The 20,172-nt window shown below is 46.4% G+C and overlaps 1 protein-coding gene across 6 annotated transcripts in view; it reads left to right on the forward strand.

Annotated features, from left to right (window-relative positions):
- ATP13A2 (ATPase cation transporting 13A2) overlaps positions 1-19,515 on the forward strand; it is a 650,312-nt gene extending 630,797 nt beyond the window's left edge. For all 6 annotated transcript variants that reach the window (XM_085608574.1, XM_085608571.1, XM_085608572.1 and 3 more), the window contains 2 exons: positions 15,125-15,297; positions 16,155-19,515. In XM_085608574.1, the coding sequence (XP_085464700.1) occupies positions 15,125-15,297; positions 16,155-16,307 (326 nt within the window). In that variant the 3' untranslated portion in view covers positions 16,308-19,515. The remainder of the gene's footprint in view (positions 1-15,124; positions 15,298-16,154) is intronic.
- The last annotated feature ends 657 nt before the right edge of the window (positions 19,516-20,172 follow it).

The raw sequence follows: 20,172 nt of genomic DNA on the forward strand, positions 1-20,172 counted from the left end.
CTGCTGCCTGACTTTCGAGCCCTAAAGCGTAGATTCTGTATGGTTGCGCTGCTAATGGCCAAAAGGAGGGTCTCGATCTGTTGGAATGGCAGGCGTAGCCCGAAGCCGAAGGACTGGCTTACGGACTTAACGTATTGCAGAGATACCCTGAGGACTTATGAAGAAGAACTTCCTGCCGGGTCGAGGCCTAGGGACTACTGGACGTATCTAGCCCAATATTTGCAAATACAGCAACAGACTTAATAAGCGATTAGTACATGTGGTAAAAGGCGGTGGGTATTGGAGACCTCTGCTTAGGAAATGAATAGACAACTTGGATGAAGGATGCTGTTGCGATGTGACCGCAATGTTATGAATGTTTTCTGTTTGTACACAATTACAAATGCCAATAAAAAAAAAACAAAAAAAAAAAACCTGTTGGAGTTGAGAGCGATCCGACTTGCACTGAAAGCCTTCCTTCCCTCTGTCAGGGGAAGTGTCGTGCAGGTGTACACGGACAACACCACCGCCATGTGGTATTGCAACAAACAGGGCGGGGTGGGGTCGTGGACCCTTTGTCAGGAGGCCCTGCGCCTCTGGACGTGGCTGGAACACCAGGGCGTCACCCTAGTGGTTCAACATCTGGCGGGCTCTCTGAACGCCAGAGCAGACGAACTCAGCCGCCGGTGCATGATGGATCACGAATGGCGTCTGAACTCCGAAGTGGCGCAAGGTCTCTTTCAGCAGTGGGGAGAGCCTTGGTTAGATCTATTCGCCACCGAAGAGAACGCGCAATGTCAGCAGTTCTGCGCGTTAGAATTTCCAAGGCGGCACTCGCTCGGCGACGCTTTTCGTCACGAGTGGAGCTGCGGTCTGTTGTACGCCTTTCCGCCTATACCACTTCTGCCCAGAGTGCTGAAGAAGATCAGGCACGACCGGGCCCAAGTCATCTTGGTGGCTCCAGATTGGGCACGAAGGTACTGCTATCCCGAGCTACTCAGTATGTTGACCGATCCTCCGATACGTCTGCCCCTTCGGGAGGATCTTCTGTCGCAGCAGCAGGGGACGGTCCTCCACCCGAACCTGTCCAGCCTCCACCTCCATGCGTGGAGATTGAGCGGCGACAGTTGATGCCATTTGACTTGCCTCCTGAAGTCTGTGATATCATTCTGGCAGCCAGGCCTCCCTCCACAAAGTCGGTATGCGCCTGCCGGTGGAACAAATTTGTGGCATGGTGCACAGCAAAGGCTTTTGTAATGCCTCAGTGGGACTTGAATCTTGTTCTCACATTTCTAATGTGTGCTCCCTTTGAGCCTCTTCATAATTGTCCTCTTCGTCTGCTGACGCTTAAGACTGCTTTTCTGGTAGCCATCACCTCGGCTAGACGGGTGAGTGGGCTCCAGGCTTTATCTTCAAAGCCTCCTTTCCCATCTGTTCATCCGGACAAGGTTGTCCTTCGGCCTCGTCCCTCCTTTTTTCCGAAAGTGGTGACTCCATTTCATCTTGGGCAGTCTGTCACCTTGCCCACCTTCTTTCCGCCTCCGCATCCTTCCAAAGAGGAAGAGAGGCTCCACCGTCTGGACCCAAAACGTGCGCTCTCCTTTTATTTGGACCGCACAAAGCAGTTCCGGGTGGACGACCAACTTTTCGTTGGATACGTGGGTGCTAAGAAGGGGAAAGCTGTGCACAAACGGACCATCTCTCGGTGGGTCGTTTTGTGCATCAAAATTTGTTACTCCTTGGCAAAAAAGGACCCTCCTGTTGGGCTGCGCGCCCATTCTACTCGGGCCACAGCGGCTACTACTGCTTTGGGACGGGGTGTCCCTTTGCAGGATATCTGTCAGGCGGCGACGTGGGCTTCGCTACACACGTTTGCCAGGCATTACTGCCTTGACAGCCAAGTCCGGAGGGATGGCTTCTTTGGCCGTTCTGTCCTCCAGGACTTTCTGGTGTGATCTTGGTTCGCAGACCCACCACCGGGGATGGTATTGCTTGGGTATCTATTCTAAGGTGAGGAATCTAACTAACGTGTTTCTTTCAGATGAACAAGTTACTTACCTTCGGTAACGATGTATCTGTAAGAAACATTAGTTAGTTAGATTCCTCACCGACCCACCCATCCTCCCCGTTCTGCGAACTGACATCTAGGGTTAAGGTTATCCTTTTCAGGCCCCTAGATTTTATTTTTGGCACCAGTGTCGGTCTTTGCATGGCTCTGCGTTCCTGGCGCGGAAGGCTATGTACAAGAACTGACGTCAGCGCGCGAGGGCGGCGTCTAAGTACTCCGACGTCATTCCGGCGCACGACGCCGACGACGGACGCGGAGCCGCAGACGACGCCTAGCGACGCGCAAGGGGTATTGCTGACGAAAAATCTTCCGGATCCAGTCTGACGCCTGGGGATATTCTAAGGTGAGGAATCTAACTAACTAATGTTTCTTACAGATACATCGTTACCGAAGGTAAGTAACTTGTTCTTCTGGCATCCTCCAGCCCCTCTGGTGCATCGTCACGTCGCAAGTGGCTTATAAGCTCATTGACTACCCTTCTTCTGGATGCCCTGGACTCAGTTGACCTCCATGTGTTTGGCCGACTCCATGTCTTCTTTGCCACCAGATGCCCTTACAGTTTTTCTGTCATTGCCACTGATAACTTTGCCATAGAAGGCCCTAAAATCGGACCAAGTTTCTGATTTTCAGAAGGTGCTGGTACCTTCAGGCAATGATGACAGAAAGGTGAAGCCTAGCCTGACAGTCTTCCCAAGCCAAGCTATCTGTACCCCTGAGCCGTATACACAGTTCTCTCTAGCAGGTCCCCTGCTGAGTCCATCTTGACATGGGTACAAGATTTCCATGTAGCGGCTATGTCAATGACGGCTTCATCCTACTCTTTGGAGATTGCATAGTGCTTTTCATAATGACAGTTGGTTAGATTTTCTTTTTTTTTAAGAATGTTTTCATTTATATTTTGTAGTTTGAACTTACAATCAATGAAATGAATACCTTAAATGGTCCCCATGTATTATTAAAGCGGTTCTGTCTAAGGGAGGGTAGGATTTGAAATTGACCTTAATCATTGCAGCAGTTGAGACATCTACTGACAGAAATCCTCCAGTCTTGTCGCTCTTGATTGGAGCCCCTTTTACCTTTCTGTGAGGCACTTGTGGAACCTGTTAGGACCATTTGAAATAAATGAATTTCTGTGCTAGCTGTCAGCAGTCAGGTCACACAGTGTCATTGCCCTGCCCAGGCGACTCTCACTTTGGGCCTGATTTAGAGTTTGGAGGACACTTGTGTGTCCATCAGGTCGACTGAGTAATTAACTCCGCCCTGATGGACATCCTGTCCCACAAATCTAGAGATGTCCACCAGCCCTGTGGACATCTTTTATCATTGACAGGAACTGCTGCCATAGCGGTTCCTGTCAGTGTTTTAAAAGTTTGACATCATGCTTCATCAAATCGATGCTAGTCAGTCAAACTTTTGCATAGTTTTACTTTTTTCAAAAATAAAACCCAAAGAGCAAGTTTGTTTCTGAAAAGAGTCACACATCTCATCATTTCAATGCGATGTGTGGTTCAAATCTAGAGAGCTCGCAGTCCTCCGCCAGGTATACTCAAGGGACGGCAAGGACTATCTGATGGGTGCTCAACGACTAGACCCTATAGGAAGCATTACGCTGTTGATCCTGTAGGACATCTTGACAAATTTTGTTGGGCTGAAATGGATTATATCTTGGGGGTGTCCTTAACCAACTTAGCGACCACCCATGCTTATAATGTGCTTCATCCCCCTCTGTTAAACCATCTGATGGCAATGGCAACTATGTGTGTTTGAAACTTGAAAGGACATCCTCGTGGCACTCACGTCTGCACATTTGCTGATTTAGCTTCCCATGTTAATCAGGAGGCTGCGTCCTGTGTCTTGGAGAGATTCCTGTCATTGGTCAAGCCAGTTTTGAGCAGACTCAGAATGTGATTGTTTGCCTTGTTCTGCTTGCTTATCAAGGATGGTGAGAGTCCCACTTTTTTTTGTTTATTCTTAGATTAGTATTTAGGTTGCTCTTCGAGGGATGTTTTTCTTGGAGTCCTGTTCTGGGATGTGGAGTCTGCCTGTCCTTCTGGCCCATGGGATGTTATTCTTTGCTGGAGCTTACAGTTTGGCTGAAGATTTCCTTTATAACATTTTGCACGTTCATTTAAGCACATCCTATTTCTCCTTTTTCCAACACTTTGATATTGATTTGTTGGTGTTCTTGTCTGTCTTCCACTAATCAGCGATCCAAGTGTTCTGCATATTCATGACTGCCCACCACAAATATATGCACCGCATCCATGTCGGCTCAATCCAATAAGCTCTGCTTTCCTCCTCTAGGCTCTTTCCTCTCACTTTGTCTACTGTCTTACTTTCATCTCATCACTCAAAGTTCAGAGAGAATCTTGGCTGTTTTGATTGGAGGCTCAGGTGAAAATTCAGTCAACATAAGGTAGTGTGCAGTGCGGAGTCGTGTTAATTAAGCCTACAGATGCTACTGTTGTAGTCCTGACCTGGGCACTGAGATCTATAGTTCTCGGTTACTGTCACTTTCCATTCCCTGTGTAGTCTGTCCTTTATCTAGTGGATGCAAGATGGCTTGAGTTTTACTTACAGGATTGTTCATTCCTGTCCTGTGCAGGAAGGTTTGTTCTGCTGTGGTTCGATGTGTTGTCCTTGTTAGTTGTTTCTTTACTTCTGTGTTGTCCTTTTCTTACCACCAGCAGTACAGGCTAAATTGGGAGCATGCCTAAATGCTGGACATTTTGTATGATGCACAAGAGAATAGTCCATAGATCGGCCAGACCTTATGTTCAATTACATTTCTTTCAGTAGTCCAATGTTCTTAGTGGATCAGTACTACTACGGTGTTCCTGGTGTCGGTGTCTTCCATGCGCTTGACTGTTTAGTCTTTTCCTCTTGGCAGTAGATTTAGCTGCCTGGCATTCCTATAAATTCTGTATGTAGTTTGGGCATTCATTCTTGAGTGCCTTTTGGCAAGGATGGCTACCCTGACCTGCATTTTGGTTTGTTCGTTTTGTTGTGCATGTGTCACGGGCTCTATCAGTGGTGGATTTTGATCCGCTGGCCTCTGCTTGTTTAGTCTCTGCTTGTTTTCGTACACCTCTGTTCAGGTTGTTCTTCGACCCTCAGGCTTTTTTCTGGCTACTCATCCGTCAAACTTTTTGATGTCTTTGCACCTGTTTCCATTAATCCATGAACAACGTCTTGATGTGTTGTCTTCCTGGTCCTTCCATTTAGAAGTGCAGATCATGTTCTTGTTGACTTTCTATTGTCCTTTTCCTTCTCATCTACAAAGGGTTGCCGGTCGGAACTTATGTTGCTTCTGTTTCATTTGGGATACTTGTGTTTTATAATGTGACAGTCATTCAACATTATGCCCTTTTGACTGGGCGTATGCCTTGCCTCTGTGCTTTTGCAGTTTCTCTGGAAGTTGTCCATGTCTTTCATGAGCTTTGATTATGTCTTCAGATCAACCTCGCTATCCATATGTAGCTGGGGATCATCTAGCTTGAATGCCCAGATTGAGCGTTCTTTGGCTGGTACTTCACCCAGGCCCACATCCATTAAGTAAAGCTTGGGTTTAAATTTAAGAGGTGAATAATCTACTGTTAGAATTATTAATCATACAATAAAGTTACTTACCTTTAACAACTATTGTTTTGGTATAGCGTCAGTTGTCCTAGCTCGTTCAGACACTGCAATATTTTATCTGCTATTTTTGTGAAAGAAGGGGTTCTAAAGGAGGCCAGCAGGAGCAACTTTAATCTCTACATTTTCCCACTGATTCCCCCACATTAAAGCAATTTTGATTTACCCCATCCAACATTCACTTCTACGTCTCTAATTTTCTGCTTATCTACACATCAATTTGCTAGAGCTCAAGGCAGTACATCTAGCCTCGCAGGCTTTCTTTCCCAGAATACGCAAATCTGCAGGGCTCATCCGCATGGACAATATGACTACGATACACTACATCAACGAACAGGGTTGCACAAGATCTCTTACTGTCCCAGGAAGTGCATGGCATCTGGGAGTGGTTTATCTCCCACAAAGTACATCTACGAATGGAACATGTTCCCGGATAGCAAAATACCATAGTAGATACTCTCAGTAGATTGAGGACCTCTTGTCACAAATGGGAAATCGATTAGAGGGCGCTCAACAATGTTTTTCTCCAGTGGGGCAAAGCAAATCTGGATCTAATTACAACCCCCCTCCCCCTATAACCGCAAATGCTGGTTCTTCGCAAGCTGACATCTTCATTTGGGATCGTGGGGGAATGCATTTTCGAACGCATGGTCCGGAATCCTAGCTTTCGTCTTGATTCCGATTCCTCTCCTCCCAGGAGTCCTCATGAAAATGAAGGCCGAACCATGCAGAATAATTTCCAACGTGGCCACACCAACATTGATTTGGGAAGTGACTCCTCCCAGAGAGGAGCCAAATCCAGTTGAAACCAATGCCATCTCTTCTGACAAAGAACTAGAGTCAAGCACTGCACCCGCATCCCAGGTCACTTCACTTGTCAGCCTGGCTCCTAAGTTCAACAAATTTGCTAACTTAAACATCCCACCAGACAGAAGGAAAATATTAGCCGGCGCCCGTGCAGATAGTATGAATAAAACCTCCTCAAGTGGAAATGATTTTGCATATGGTGCCAAACTGCTAATGTTCATCCAGTTTCCCCTTCTCCTTAAGAAATCCTTTTGTATCTCCTGCATGTGGCAATATCTGGACTGGCTCATGCATCCATTCAAGTCCATTTAGCAACCATCTCCTGCTTCAGGTGATCTTCCACATGACCTCCATTATGGTCTTCCAAACTCGTGAAGCAATTCCTCAAAGGATTATTCAGGGTCTACCCACCTGTTAGACCTCCTCGTCCACTGGCAACTCAAGATCGTACTTTCACAACTCATGAAAGATCCCTTTGAGCCCATTCACAGGGCGAATATCAATTTCCTGTCATGGAAGGTAGCTCTTCTACTGTCCTTAACATCAGCCAGAAGAGTCAGCGAGATACAGGCTCTCCCTATTCAGGAGCCTTTCTTCCAGTTTGGGTACGATAAGGTGATTCTTCGCACAAACCTCAAGTTTATTCCTAAAGTCCCTTCAAACTTCCACCTCAATGAGCCTGTAATTCTTGCAACGTTTTTTCCAGCTCCAAAGACGCCCGCTGAAAGGGCACTTCACTCTTTAGATATCACGAGATGTTTAAAGTTCTACTTGGAATAAAACTAAAGCCTTCGCAAATCCAATCAACTATTTGTAGTATACAGCTCTCCAAGGAAAGGCTATCCTATTTCTAAAATTAGCTTTGCTAGATAGCTATCCAGCGGCATTCACTTATGTCACCAGAAGGCTGTCAAACCATTAAGCACATTGGTGCATGCCCATTCTACAAGATCTATGTCTACTTCAACTGCGCTGTTTGCCGGTGTGTCACTTCTCGAGATTTGCCAGGCAGAAAAATAGACACACCTTTATGCAGCACTACTGCTTGGAATCGGCTGTTCACCGTGATGCAGCAGTGGGTCAAGCAGTATTACGGCATCTTTTCCAGTGAAAGGGAGCTGCCTCCTTCCTCCCGCCATCCTCTTACTGTTATGCACATTTTGCATTGTAAGTTTTATATTTTTCTGAAATAGTATTCTATCTGTGTTTCGATGCATAGATTTGTATGCATTTTCAACTGCTATTTAATCTGATTCAAGAATGTGAATCATCTATTAAATATCCAATACTGTAGTAAGAAATAAGTTACTTACTCGTATCTGCAGTTCACCAGTATTGGAATCTTTCATAGATTCACATGCGACCCACCCTAATCCCCTGAGAAGCTCAACCTTCTCTCTCAGTTGGTGTTTATTTACACTCTTGCTCTATAATCTGAGGGCCTGGGACTTCTCACAGGAATGTTCCAGAGGGTGGGGCAACCTGATTGGTTGAACCTTAAGTTTGGTCTCTTCTAAAAAATGATATGTTACTTAACTGAAGGGCCTATTGCCTCTCTAGTCTATACCTATCATTGCATAGCTTTTCTAAGGTACCGTTGGACTCCTATCTTGACGATGGGGAATGATTCAACCATGTGAATCTATGAAAGATTCCAATACTGAAGAACTACAGTTACAGGCAAGTAACTTATATTCTTTCACAGCAGGATGGTTGGTCCCCATCCTATTCCACAGACTCTTTGTATGCAAGCATGAAGACTAAATTGTGCCAGTTAGAGGCTTTCAGCCTACCTTCTATAAGTATCAGGTGTCATCTAAGCTGCTCGGAAACCAGTTACCAAGACTGACTGTGGTAACAAACCATTAATACGTACCATTCTAAGTCACAACTAGGAGGGGTGACACCCCTTTCACGATCCCTCCTACGTGTTATGTTATGTTAATTTTGACTTGTAGAGCGCTTAATACCTGCAGGTCTCTAAGCGCTTCAAGAAGATCCACGGAAGTTCCAAGGAAGAGTTGTATCACAGAGGGGAGTCTTAATCCCAGGCTTTTGTAAATACTAGGGTCTTAAGTTTCTTCCTAAATGGAAGGAAGCAGCTTTCAGAGCGAAGCTGACCAGGCAGCCTGCTCCAAAGTTGAAGCATAAGGACCGAGAAGGCTCGGCCGCCTTTAGTGGTGTAGTTGAATCGAGGCCATTTTAGAAGGCCCTCCGTGTAGGACCTTAGTAAGCGACAAGGGGCATATTTCTCCAGGCGTTCCTTGATATAATTGGGTGCCTGTCCAAACAGGGCCTTATGTGTAATGCAGAGGCCTTTGAATTTGGCCCTTTGCTTGATGGGTAGCCAGTGCAGTTGTTGCAGTAGGGGTGATGCCCGAGTGCGCCTAGGTAGCTTGAAAATCAATCATTCATCACCACCTGGAGTTTGCCCAGCAGTGAGTCCAGTAGTCCGATGTAAAGCGTGTTCCCGTAGTCAAGCTGGGCCAGGATCAGGGCGGCCACCACTGTCCTCATGGTTGAGAAGGAGAGAATGTGGGCAAGTCTCCTCAACTGCCTAAGTAGGCTCACACAGTGTGGAGAAGTGTGGCTCAATGATTAGAGCAGCAGACCCTGATGCAGAGGTCTAGCCCAGGACCAGGGTTCAATTCCCCGCCTCGGCGGGTCTTGGGCTCAAAATTCCACGGACCTGATCATTCTCGCCTCGGTGCCATTCCAATCATGGAGTCCCACTCTGCAACTCTGGGCAATAGCTTGCTTAATCTCCACAACGGCCCCCACAACGCTAAGGATGCCTGGCCTCCACCTTGGGGGTGGTTCAAAAGGGGGTGGTGATGGAAGGAGCGTCTGAACCAATCAAAGACTCACACCCAGTCAACAGATCTGGGTTTGATCCATCACCGTTCTTTAGCCAACTCTGCCACCCCAGTTCAAACATGGCCATATGCAAATCAGTCTGACCCTGTGCCTCATGGGAACAGTCCAGCCCGAACTGCCAAGCCATGCCTTCCCTGGACCGGAAACAAGCTTCCTAGGACCGGTTTCTGGCATTTCAGCCGTCTTCAGCCAGGCTTGCTTGAATCCAGTGGCAAAGTGAGCAAGGGACTCACGTCTGAGCATACCCTGCCAACTTATGGCGAACAAGGCGGTACAAAAGGGGGTGGTGATGGACGGAGCATCAGAACCAATCAAACACTCACACCCAGTCAACAGATCTGGGTTTGATCCATCACCGTTCTTTAGCCCACTCTGCTACCCCAGTTGAGACATGGCCATATGCAAATCAGTCTGACCCTGTGCCTCATGGGAACAGTCCAGCCCGAACTGCCAAGCCATGCCTTCCCTGGACCGGAAACAAGCTTCCTAGGACCGGTTTCTGGCATTTCAGCCGTCTTCAGCCAGGCTTGCTTGAATCCAGTGGCAAAGTGAGCAAGGGACTCACGTCTGAGCATACCCTGCCAACTTATGGCGAACAAGGCGGTACAAAAGGGGGTGGTGATGGACGGAGCATCAGAACCAATCAAACACTCACACCCAGTCAACAGATCTGGGTTTGATCCATCACCGTTCTTTAGCCCACTCTGCTACCCCAGTTGAGACATGGCCATATGCAAATCAGTCTGACCCTGTGCCTCATGGGAACAGTCCAGCCCGAACTGCCAAGCCATGCCTTCCCTGGACCGGAAACAAGCTTCCTAGGACCGGTTTCTGGCATTTCAGCCGTCTTCAGCCAGGCTTGCTTGAATCCAGTGGCAAAGTGAGCAAGGGACTCACGTCTGAGCATGCCCTGCCAACTTATGGCAAACAAGGCGGTACAAAAGGGGGTGGTGATGGACGGAGCATCAGAACCAATCAAACACTCACACCCAGTCAACAGATCTGGGTTTGATCCATCACCGTTCTTTAGCCCACTCTGCTACCCCAGTTGAGACATGGCCATATGCAAATCAGTCTGACCCTGTGCCTCATGGGAACAGTCCAGCCCGAACTGCCAAGCCATGCCTTCCCTGGACCGGAAACAAGCTTCCTAGGACCGGTTTCTGGCATTTCAGCCGTCTTCAGCCAGGCTTGCTTGAATCCAGTGGCAAAGTGAGCAAGGGACTCACGTCTGAGCATACCCTGCCAACTTATGGCGAACAAGGCGGTACAAAAGGGGGTGGTGATGGACGGAGCATCAGAACCAATCAAACACTCACACCCAGTCAACAGATCTGGGTTTGATCCATCACCGTTCTTTAGCCCACTCTGCTACCCCAGTTGAGACATGGCCATATGCAAATCAGTCTGACCCTGGGCCTCATGAGAACAGTCCAGCCCGAACTGCCAAGCCATGCCTTCCCTGGACCGGAAACAAGCTTCCTAGGACCGGTTTCTGGCATTTCAGCCGTCTTCAGCCAGGCTTGCTTGAATCCAGTGGCAAAGTGAGCAAGGGACTCACGTCTGAGCATACCCTGCCAACTTATGGCGAACAAGGTGGTACAAAAGGGGGTGGTGATGGACGGAGCATCAGAACCAATCAAACACTCACACCCAGTCAACAGATCTGGGTTTGATCCATCACCGTTCTTTAGCCCACTCTGCTACCCCAGTTGAGACATGGCCATATGCAAATCAGTCTGACCCTGTGCCTCATGGGAACAGTCCAGCCCGAACTGCCCTTGGGGGTGCCCAGGAGTGGACGCCTCACAGGGAAAGCCAGGATGGGTTCCACAGCGGTATTCGTACAAGCGCCTTGAGACCCTTGCGGGTGAGTAGTGCGCTATACAAGTATCAATTTACAATTTTTACAATTTACACAAGTTCCGAACATGGTGGCAATTTGATTGGCCAATGAAAGTTTGGCATCTATTTTGATTCCCAAACTTTTCACCACCAGAGCTGGGGCTGGAGTATCACCCAGCTCATGCGGCCAGTACTGGGAATTCCAGGGGATGCTATCATTGGTGACGGGCAACACCTCCATTTTATCCGGATTGATCTTGAGTGAATTGACTGTCATCCAGTTTACCACAAATTGCAGTATGTCTTTCACCCGGGAGTGGGCTTGTGGGGTGTTATCTATTTGTAGAATGATTTGCATGTCGTCCACATAGTTGAATACCTGACAGTTCATCAAGGCCAGATCCTTTATCAAAGGTCTGAGGTATATGTTAAACAGGAGAGGGGACAGTGCTGACCCTTGTGGAACTCCCCAGGGAATGGACCCCTTCTCTGACACCCTGTCCTCCGTCTGAATTTTTTGGGTGCGGTCTGTCAGGAATGAAGCAATCCATTGGAGGATTGGCCCTCCGATACCAATGTCTTTTATTCATTCAAGGAGTTGTGAATGGTTGACCGTGTCGAACGCTGCCGACAGGTCTAGGAGGACTAGGACGCATGGCTTCTTGTTGTCTGCTGTGATGCTGATTTCATCAAGTACAGACAGCATCACCAACTCCGTACTATGGTGAGCCCTGAAGCCAGCTTGCCTATCTCCAAGTAGGCGATAGTCCTCCATGAACCTGAAAAGGGTTTGCAGGACATATTGTTCCAAGATTTTGGCCAGGAAAGGGAGTTGAGATATGGGACTGTAGTTTTTCATATTAGAAGTGTCAGCTCCTGTCTTCTTGAGTAGGGGGATTACTCTAGCTACTTTGAAATACCTGGGGACCTTCCCAGTTGCCAGCGAGAGGTTCATCAAAGCGAGGATTTCTTCCTCAATTGCTGGAAGAGCAAGTTTAAAGATCCTAGGTGGGCAAGGATCGGCGGGCGAGCCAGATTTGATTTTGGATGCGATGTGTCGCAGGGTCTCTAGATCGAGAGTCTGAAAAGAAGAAATCAGCTCTACCCTATTTCCCTGTGTCTCCACCTCCTCATTTAGGGTTTGCTTGAAGGGGGATTTATCGATGTCAGCCAGGATATCTTGAACTTTATCGGAGAAGTAGGATAAAAATGTACTACATAGTTCCTGGCTAGATGGCGCATCCTGCGACTGTTTTTGAATCAGTTCCGTGAGTATTTTAAATGTTTCTTTTTGTTTGTTAGTTGCACCAAAATCCTATTATCATAATATTCGCCTTCCTGCTAAGGAGCGCATTTTTATAGGTGGAGACTTTTGCCCTGTATTCTACGAGGGCCTGTGGCTCATAAGCTTTGCGCCACATTCTTTCGTGGTGGCAAAGCGTGCGTTTGAGAGCCCTGAGCTCCCCCGTGAACCAAGGTGCGCCATTGCCCTTGTTTCCGGTTTTTATTTTCTTGACTGGGGCTAATTTATTAATGGTAGATGATAGCTGGCTGGAGATGGATTCAGTCCACTCTTCAATATCAGCTGTCACTGGCCTTACGGGGTTTTCTCGAAGGTTGCTCTCTAAGCTGGGACCCTCAATGTTATTCCAACTTTGTACTAGTTTCCAGTTGGGTGGCGGGTATAAATCTCGCCTAGCTCGGGGGAGTAGAAGATTAATAAAGTAGTGGTCTGACCACTCACAGGGAGTAGTATCCACTGGATTCACAGATAGGAGAGTTGTCCAAACCAGGTCTAAGGTGTGTCCCTTCTCATGGGTAGGGGTCGTTACTAGCTGTTTAAACCCAAGAGTGGTGAGCTTGTCCTCAAGCTGTTGGGCCTGTGCCCCTCTGGGTTGTTGGTCCCAGTGGTAGTTGAAATCTCCTACTACCAGAAGTTGTTGGAAACGGGAGCGGAGGTTAGTAACACATTCGATGAAAAGATCCACGAAAGGAGGTGGACATTTAGGCGGACGGTATACTACCATAATTGCTATATTTGAGGAGCTGTGAGAGACTTTAGTTATTAAAATATCCGCCCCTTCCAGGTTATCTCCTGACAACTTCTCAATTGTCAGTTGATTTTTGTACAGAAGCGCCACCCCACCACCTCTTTTTCCCGCTGACCTGTTGTACCAAATGGCATCATAACCATCAGGAAGAGATGCGGTTATGGTAGGTCCAGAGTCCTCATCAAGCCATGTTTCGGACAGAGCGAGGATATCAGGGGCATCTTCTTGTAGAAGGGTGAAGATCTCAAGGGCATGTTTCTGTAAGGAATGCGTATTGAGGACAGAGAGTTTGATATTATTTCTGCCGCCGGAGTTGTAATTACCAGGGGTTTGTGGAGGTATAGAGCTAGGTGTCCCCCTCCCCTGTGAGATAAGGAGCCCTTCTCTATGGAGTATATTTACTGTTTCTGATTTTAGAGGGCTGGAGCTAAAACTTAATGCTCGCTGTTCATCGTCCGAGTATGACCGAAATTGGCCAGGGTTCCTGGCCCCTGGACCTGTTCGAGCACGGACGGGGGCACGGACGGGCGCAGACGGGCTTGCCTTAGCCACGCCTTTGGCGCACCAGCTGCGTGCGCGCTGCGCGCGTCCGCTCCAGCGTGCAATCTTTAAGCCTCTCGTGACCCCTGGCTCCTCTCCGCCAATCAGCCCTGCTGTCAGCCGCTGACCCCCTGATCGCGTTGGAGAGAGCGGAGATGGAGTGCAGGACCGGCCAAGAGAAAGCACTGGTGAGCCTAAAGAGTATGCGTGGCAGATCGCAGGTTAGCGCAACAATAACACCATTTCAGTAGTTAAAAAAGCGAGTGAAAAATCAAGGTTTTGACGTTTAAAAGCAATACAAGCACTGCCTGGGCTAGCACATCTTCTCTATGCAATTCAGAATGAGTTATGAAACCTCTTTTGTACCTCAGAAAGGCCAATGCATGTCATAAAGTTTAGTGGATGGCCAAATACTATTTTGTGATTGCAACCCCGGTAATTTTGCAATTCATGGGGTATGCAACCGCATAATGTTTTCATACATGGGGAGAGTAGTAAGCCTAATGGCTAGGGCGGTCGACCTTGAATCTGGGGAACTGGGTTCGACTCTCGACAAGGACGCGGAACATCCTGTGATTCTTGGCAAATCCCTTAATCTCCCGAATGAATGTGTCCTCATGTAATGCAACTGGTGCTATGTAAAGCGCTCTGATACCCGATTCAGGTCAAGTTAGCGCTATATAAAACTCTGTATAATGAAAAATACATCCGGCCCTTTGTTCTTAGTTTTATCATGGTATCCCCATTTGAACCAATGCACAGTTCAGTTTATATGTGGACTCTCAAGACAATTTTCCTAGTTATGATTACTTTGGACCACAGGTTCTCCAAGTTTCAAACCTTGTTTTCCATTGAATGCCTTTTGCCCAGACAAGCTAGTCCTGTATAAATGCTCCCCTTTTCTGCCAAAGGTGGTGTCATTGTGCACCTGTATCAGCCTATTACTCTTCCATCTTTCTTCCCCATCTTCAGCTTTCCATGGAAGAGAAGCAGTTGCACATTACTATTGCCCTGAGGTCAGCCTTGTAATGCCTAGTATGATGTTCATCACAGTTAAAACTTCCCTGCTACGGCCACATTGAGTGGTTGTGACTTGCACTTGTTACTCAGACTCTGCAGGTAACAGGGACTGAAATTGCATTCCGTTTCAGTACCTTCTCAGATATGCTTGCGACCAATGGAAGTTGACTTCACTAAAGTGTGTTTCTACTGGGAGGTTATTGGTGGCTGTGTTGGGACACCTTCCAACCATATAGTTTCTTCTTGTTCTGCTAAAAGTGTAGACACATTAGGTTTTCATCCTTTTCTGTTCCTCCCACAGTATTGTTCCTGGGTGCCCTCCTCTTCCTTGGAGCCTTGATGATATGGCTTACTCTCTACCCACCACAGTTCTTGGAAACCCTCTTGCAGCTGAACGTCATCAATGACATGAATTTCAAGATGGTGCTGCTGGGAATTGCAGGATCCAATTTCATCACTGCGTTCCTCCTGGAGGTAAGGACACTAGGAGATATTTATCTTCTGCTGACACCTCATGTCCTCTCGATCTGCAGGCATACAGAATGATCTGAACAAAACAATGCATAACATGCTTACTGGCACTGAATGCATTAAATTCTGCAAAACTGGTTCATCGCACAAGCATGTATCCATTACAGACGAACCTGGCAGCTTCTTACACGAATACTTACCTAATAATAAAGAGCTGTTCGTCTGCTGCATATCTCGCCCTCTTCCACAGGGAAAAACACTAGTGCCACAGAATACACCTGAAGAGTATAGATAAGTTGAATACTGTAATGTTTGCTCAGATACATAGAACTCTTCCACCATACCCATTGCTATCGAACATACACTCTTCTGCGAAGCATACAGTTTGCATTACAGAGATCACACTTTTCTGCAGAGCTGGCAGCAGCTGTTGGCCAACTGCAGAACTAGCCCACCTCTTAATAATTCACCCTCTGCTGCTTATCAGAAGAAGTGTTCCTACTTCCCCTACAGCTCGCAGAGTTAAGCCAAACACATTGACGTGGAGACATGACTTTTGTACTAACAAGTTTTGCACTTTCATGATTGCTCGGGACATATCGTTTAATGTGGTTTTAAAGTGATTCACTGCGAGCCAGCCCCTTAGATGTGCAGGATAAGGTAAAATGTACTATTTGAGAACAAATATTCCAAGTTGTGGAGCAAGGGTACCACAGGAAAGTGGTTAAAAACAAAAACAAAAGCAAAGTTCCCCTTCCTTACAGTTCAGCGTTGAAGAGATGTTAACCCCCTAATCTAGGCATAGCAGTCTAGGGTGCAAACCGCCATTAGATCCTGAATACTGTCTTTTTCTTTTTCAGACTGCCATTGACCATGGCGCCTTGAACTGTCTTCAATCTCTTCATGGCAAGCGGGAGTCCAAGAAGTCTTACAAGAGGCTTGAGAAAGAACTGTGCGAGCAGCTGTCCTGGCCACCCCTGAATGAGGTTCTGAGAGCCAATAGCTATAGGTAGCAGGAACTACATTGGTTGTGCCTTTCCAATGCAAATACCCTTTCAAGGAGGGACTTCTTTTTGTTTCCATCTTCGTCTCACCTACTGGTGGAAAATGAGGGTGGATCGCAAAACCACATCTTTCTCCACTGCTGGCAATATATTGCTGGAGTCTCTCCAAATTAACTTTTTCAGGGGAACAGAAGTATTCACTATTCATCACCCAGCCCAAATATTATGTGGTTTACAGAGTGGAATATTCCACTGCTAGTGTTTATGCGTGGATCAACTGAAGGTATTGTTGGTACAGAGAATATTTGGGAAGTGCTTGCTCCTTCCAGTGCCATGGAAAACATGCTTGGTTCAGCCCAGTGATCTCTCAGCTGAGCTTCAATTTGAGGAAGGCCACTTTGGAACGGTAGAACCACTGTTCACTACAGAACCAATATGTTTACAGCTGGGCCCTTGCTCAGCAAGATTTGGGGAAAGGTAGTCCGCTGTCCTATAATTCAATACTGTGATTGGTGATTGGTCCTGATAATGTCAGAGAACGCCACTCCTGAATCCTGTAACAAAGGTGGGTATTCAGCTTAATGTGGTATCCAGGCCCACCACAATTGCCAAGTGTAGACTGGAAAACCTTGATGTACTCTGTTATGCACCTTATGCTACTTTTTAAATATGTCACTTTTAAAATATTTTTGATCGTTTATCAGTTTGTCTATTTTAATTGGCAGACATAGCCACGTTTACAATTTCTGATAAATAAATGGTCACATTTTGCGCAATGGTGCTGCAGAAGAAGCGGACTACAAGATCTCCTCTTTTCTGCTGTTATCCCGCAGGCCCCTCAGTGTTTTGTGCTGAAGCACTTGATGCTTATATAAACCGAGGAAATTAATTTGTTACAACCGACGTGCATCCCATTGCATCTGTGTATGCACGAATCCCTATATATACTAAGGGTTCAAGTGACAAAAATCCTTTTATCTAACCTGTGAGTCATATAAAAGGATGTTTGCTTATGCACGCCCCAAAACCTGAAACAAGCTGTATAACTTGAGCCCCAAGTCACGAGGGTGGTGTGTATCTGGAATCATTTGGGTAGAATAAAATGGTCTTTGCTTCTGCAAAGCAAGATTTCATGATGTCCACAGCTCGAGTTGAATACTTACCTCTGTCTCTGACCCCTGGAACTGGGGTCCTGGGCCTGTAGCAAATGGCCCTCAGCATAGCCTTGCTGCACCTGAACTGTTTTCATGTCTGACCCGTGGTAGGTCGAATGACGTCAGTTGAGGGTTAGGGTGCACCGAACAGAACTGAAATAACTACTGCCCTTTTTTCAGAATGATGATGCTTCTGGATCTTTCATAGGAGGTCTTGTAATAATAATGAGACTCTCTCAAGATGCATGGGAGCTTTCTTAGATATGTGATGTATAGATATGGTGATTGAAGATGCTGCTAATTTGTGGCCATGAGCAAGTGATTTAGAGATCGCAAAATGTGTTGGCCTTAGTTGAAATAACATTTGAATTGGACTGATTGAGCTGAAATTAATTTTAATTTTATGCTTATCAACCTTTTGAAGTTTGGGTACTCTAAAGGTAGATTTGACAGGGAAAGTTGATATACACAGAGGGTGAACAGCGCTGGCCTAGTGTTTTTGGGTTGCCCGTGAGACAGTCTAGTAACGATCCTATGCCTTTTTTACACTTGTTGCTCTTACACCTTTCTCTTGCCCCTGTGTTGACTCATGCTTTTCTGCACGACTGTTGCTTGTGGGTTGTTCTTGTTTTCTGCAACTCATCTCTTCATCTTGTCTTATGTTCTTATGTGTTTTCTTTGCTCCTGGACCTATTTTCATGAGTCTTTGAGCCCGTCTCATGATATTCCTTGGCATTTGTTACGCTCTTGTATCTGTGTCCGTCTACTACTCTGTTGTCTGTAGATGGCCTTTCACCTGGCATCTTGATGCTCCTGCCTGTTTGGCACACTCTTGTGCTTGTCTTGCTCTCTGCTGCCTGGTTTTGCTCATGTGCCTGACTGCGCCAGGGTTTTTCATGTGCTGTTCTGATAGTCTTGTACTCGCAATCTCTTCTCTTGTCCATGGACTTACCTTATGATCCTGGTTGGTATAAGAAAACCATGTTCTCTGAAAACATTCCCTAAATGTTGAGGTTTTTTTACTTACATTGGAAAAGTATGCAATGGCGGTAGATAATCAGACTGATCACAGTGAGTTTTGGTGCATTTGGGCCAAGTGCCATTAAAGTCTACCTATGTCTGGCAGCTTTCCTCAACCCCGTTTCCTGCCCTATGAAAGCTATTTTTTTTAAATTACTTTGGTGCCTTGATAACTGCAAAACCTAGTGGATCTCTCAGCAGTTTGTCTACACTTCGAGAATGGCTTGAGGAACAGAGCGGCATGCACTCCTGAGCTGCCGTGACCATAACCACCCCATGTTTTGCAACCACACACATGTTACTGCTAGGGTGGTGATTTGCCTTCCTAGTTTTTTTGCAAGTCCCACTGAAGAGAGTCTAGCAGTCTACCTTTATGCTGTAGCACGTGGTAACGGTTACATTTCTGGCTCATAGAGACCGTAGCATGGTCTTCCCGACCAGGAAGTATTTCTGAACTGTTGGCAGTGGTGAGCAGAGTCAGGCATGTATCAGTGTTTCATCCTGAATTGTCTACAGTCCTCCTTGTTGACAGAATAGAAGCAGGATCAACCCTTCTCATTCTTGTTTTTTCAGGAAATATTTGTTTGAAATTGATATGCCGTTAAATGGCTTATTTGCTAGCACTGCAGAGGAATTGGGTAAAACCTGTGTTGTAACTGTTATGCAAACCCATGGCTGGTGCTCTTCTAGGTTGATAAAGGAGATACATTGGAGTCTGCCTGGACCATTTATGATATTTTTTTCTGCAATCGTTGCTATAACCTGAGCCTGCCGTCTTGAGCCACCACACAGAGTGAACATACTGGCACTGAAATGCATTTGATCATCAGCACTGGAACTCAATGATTTACCCCAGCATGGGGGGGAAGGGGGGAGGGGGGGCAGAAAAGGGTTTGGATCCCACTCCCCTCATCAGCGAGACGCATTCTTCATAACCTCTGTGATTGACCATGCTTAGAGGAGAGACCAGCACGTGGACCAAGGGAATAGGGGTTTTGTGTTTTTATGAATTGTACTTAACAAATAAATAACTTATTTATGTACGGTAATTTGTGTCTGCTTTTTCTCACATAATTGATAAGATTGAGAAGGGTTACATATTGACTTATCAACATCTGCAATGCTGAAAAGGTGCATTTTTTCAGCGTTCAATTCGATATTTCTGTAAAGCAAATGGTTTTATTTCCGTAGTCCTATTGTTTCATAATTCGAAAACACTGGTAATGAGGGTGCCACCTATTACAGATATCTTTCTTTCCTTCTGTCCCCCACCGCATATCAAAGTATGACATAGTTCCCTAACAAGATGCCCATAGCAATCAGATGGAGCAATGTCCATTGCAAGCTTCGAAAAGTATTTCTATAGAAACCAGGAGGACGACTGTGTGTAGTAATAAGGTAGGAACATATCCACAGCAACCAGTAGGACAATACCCAAGCAGGCACAGATATGGCCCGAACACCCAAAGGGAAAATGTTCATACTGAGAGTGCTGTGGATAGCAATCCTGGAAAATGACGCCCATGGCAAACCAGATGGAAAAATGTCCACATTAAACAGGTAGAATGGTATCCATACCAGCCTTGGAGAACTACTCCCCTACCAACCAGGAGAAACAATGCCCATAGCTACTAGGTAGATCTATGTCCATAGCAAACAGGGCAGAAAATATCAGTAGCAACCGAGTGGACTGCTGTCCA

Source organism: Triturus cristatus, chromosome 1_2 (genome assembly GCF_964204655.1).
Source record: "Triturus cristatus chromosome 1_2, aTriCri1.1, whole genome shotgun sequence".
NCBI classification, from domain to species: Eukaryota; Metazoa; Chordata; class Amphibia; order Caudata; family Salamandridae; genus Triturus; species Triturus cristatus.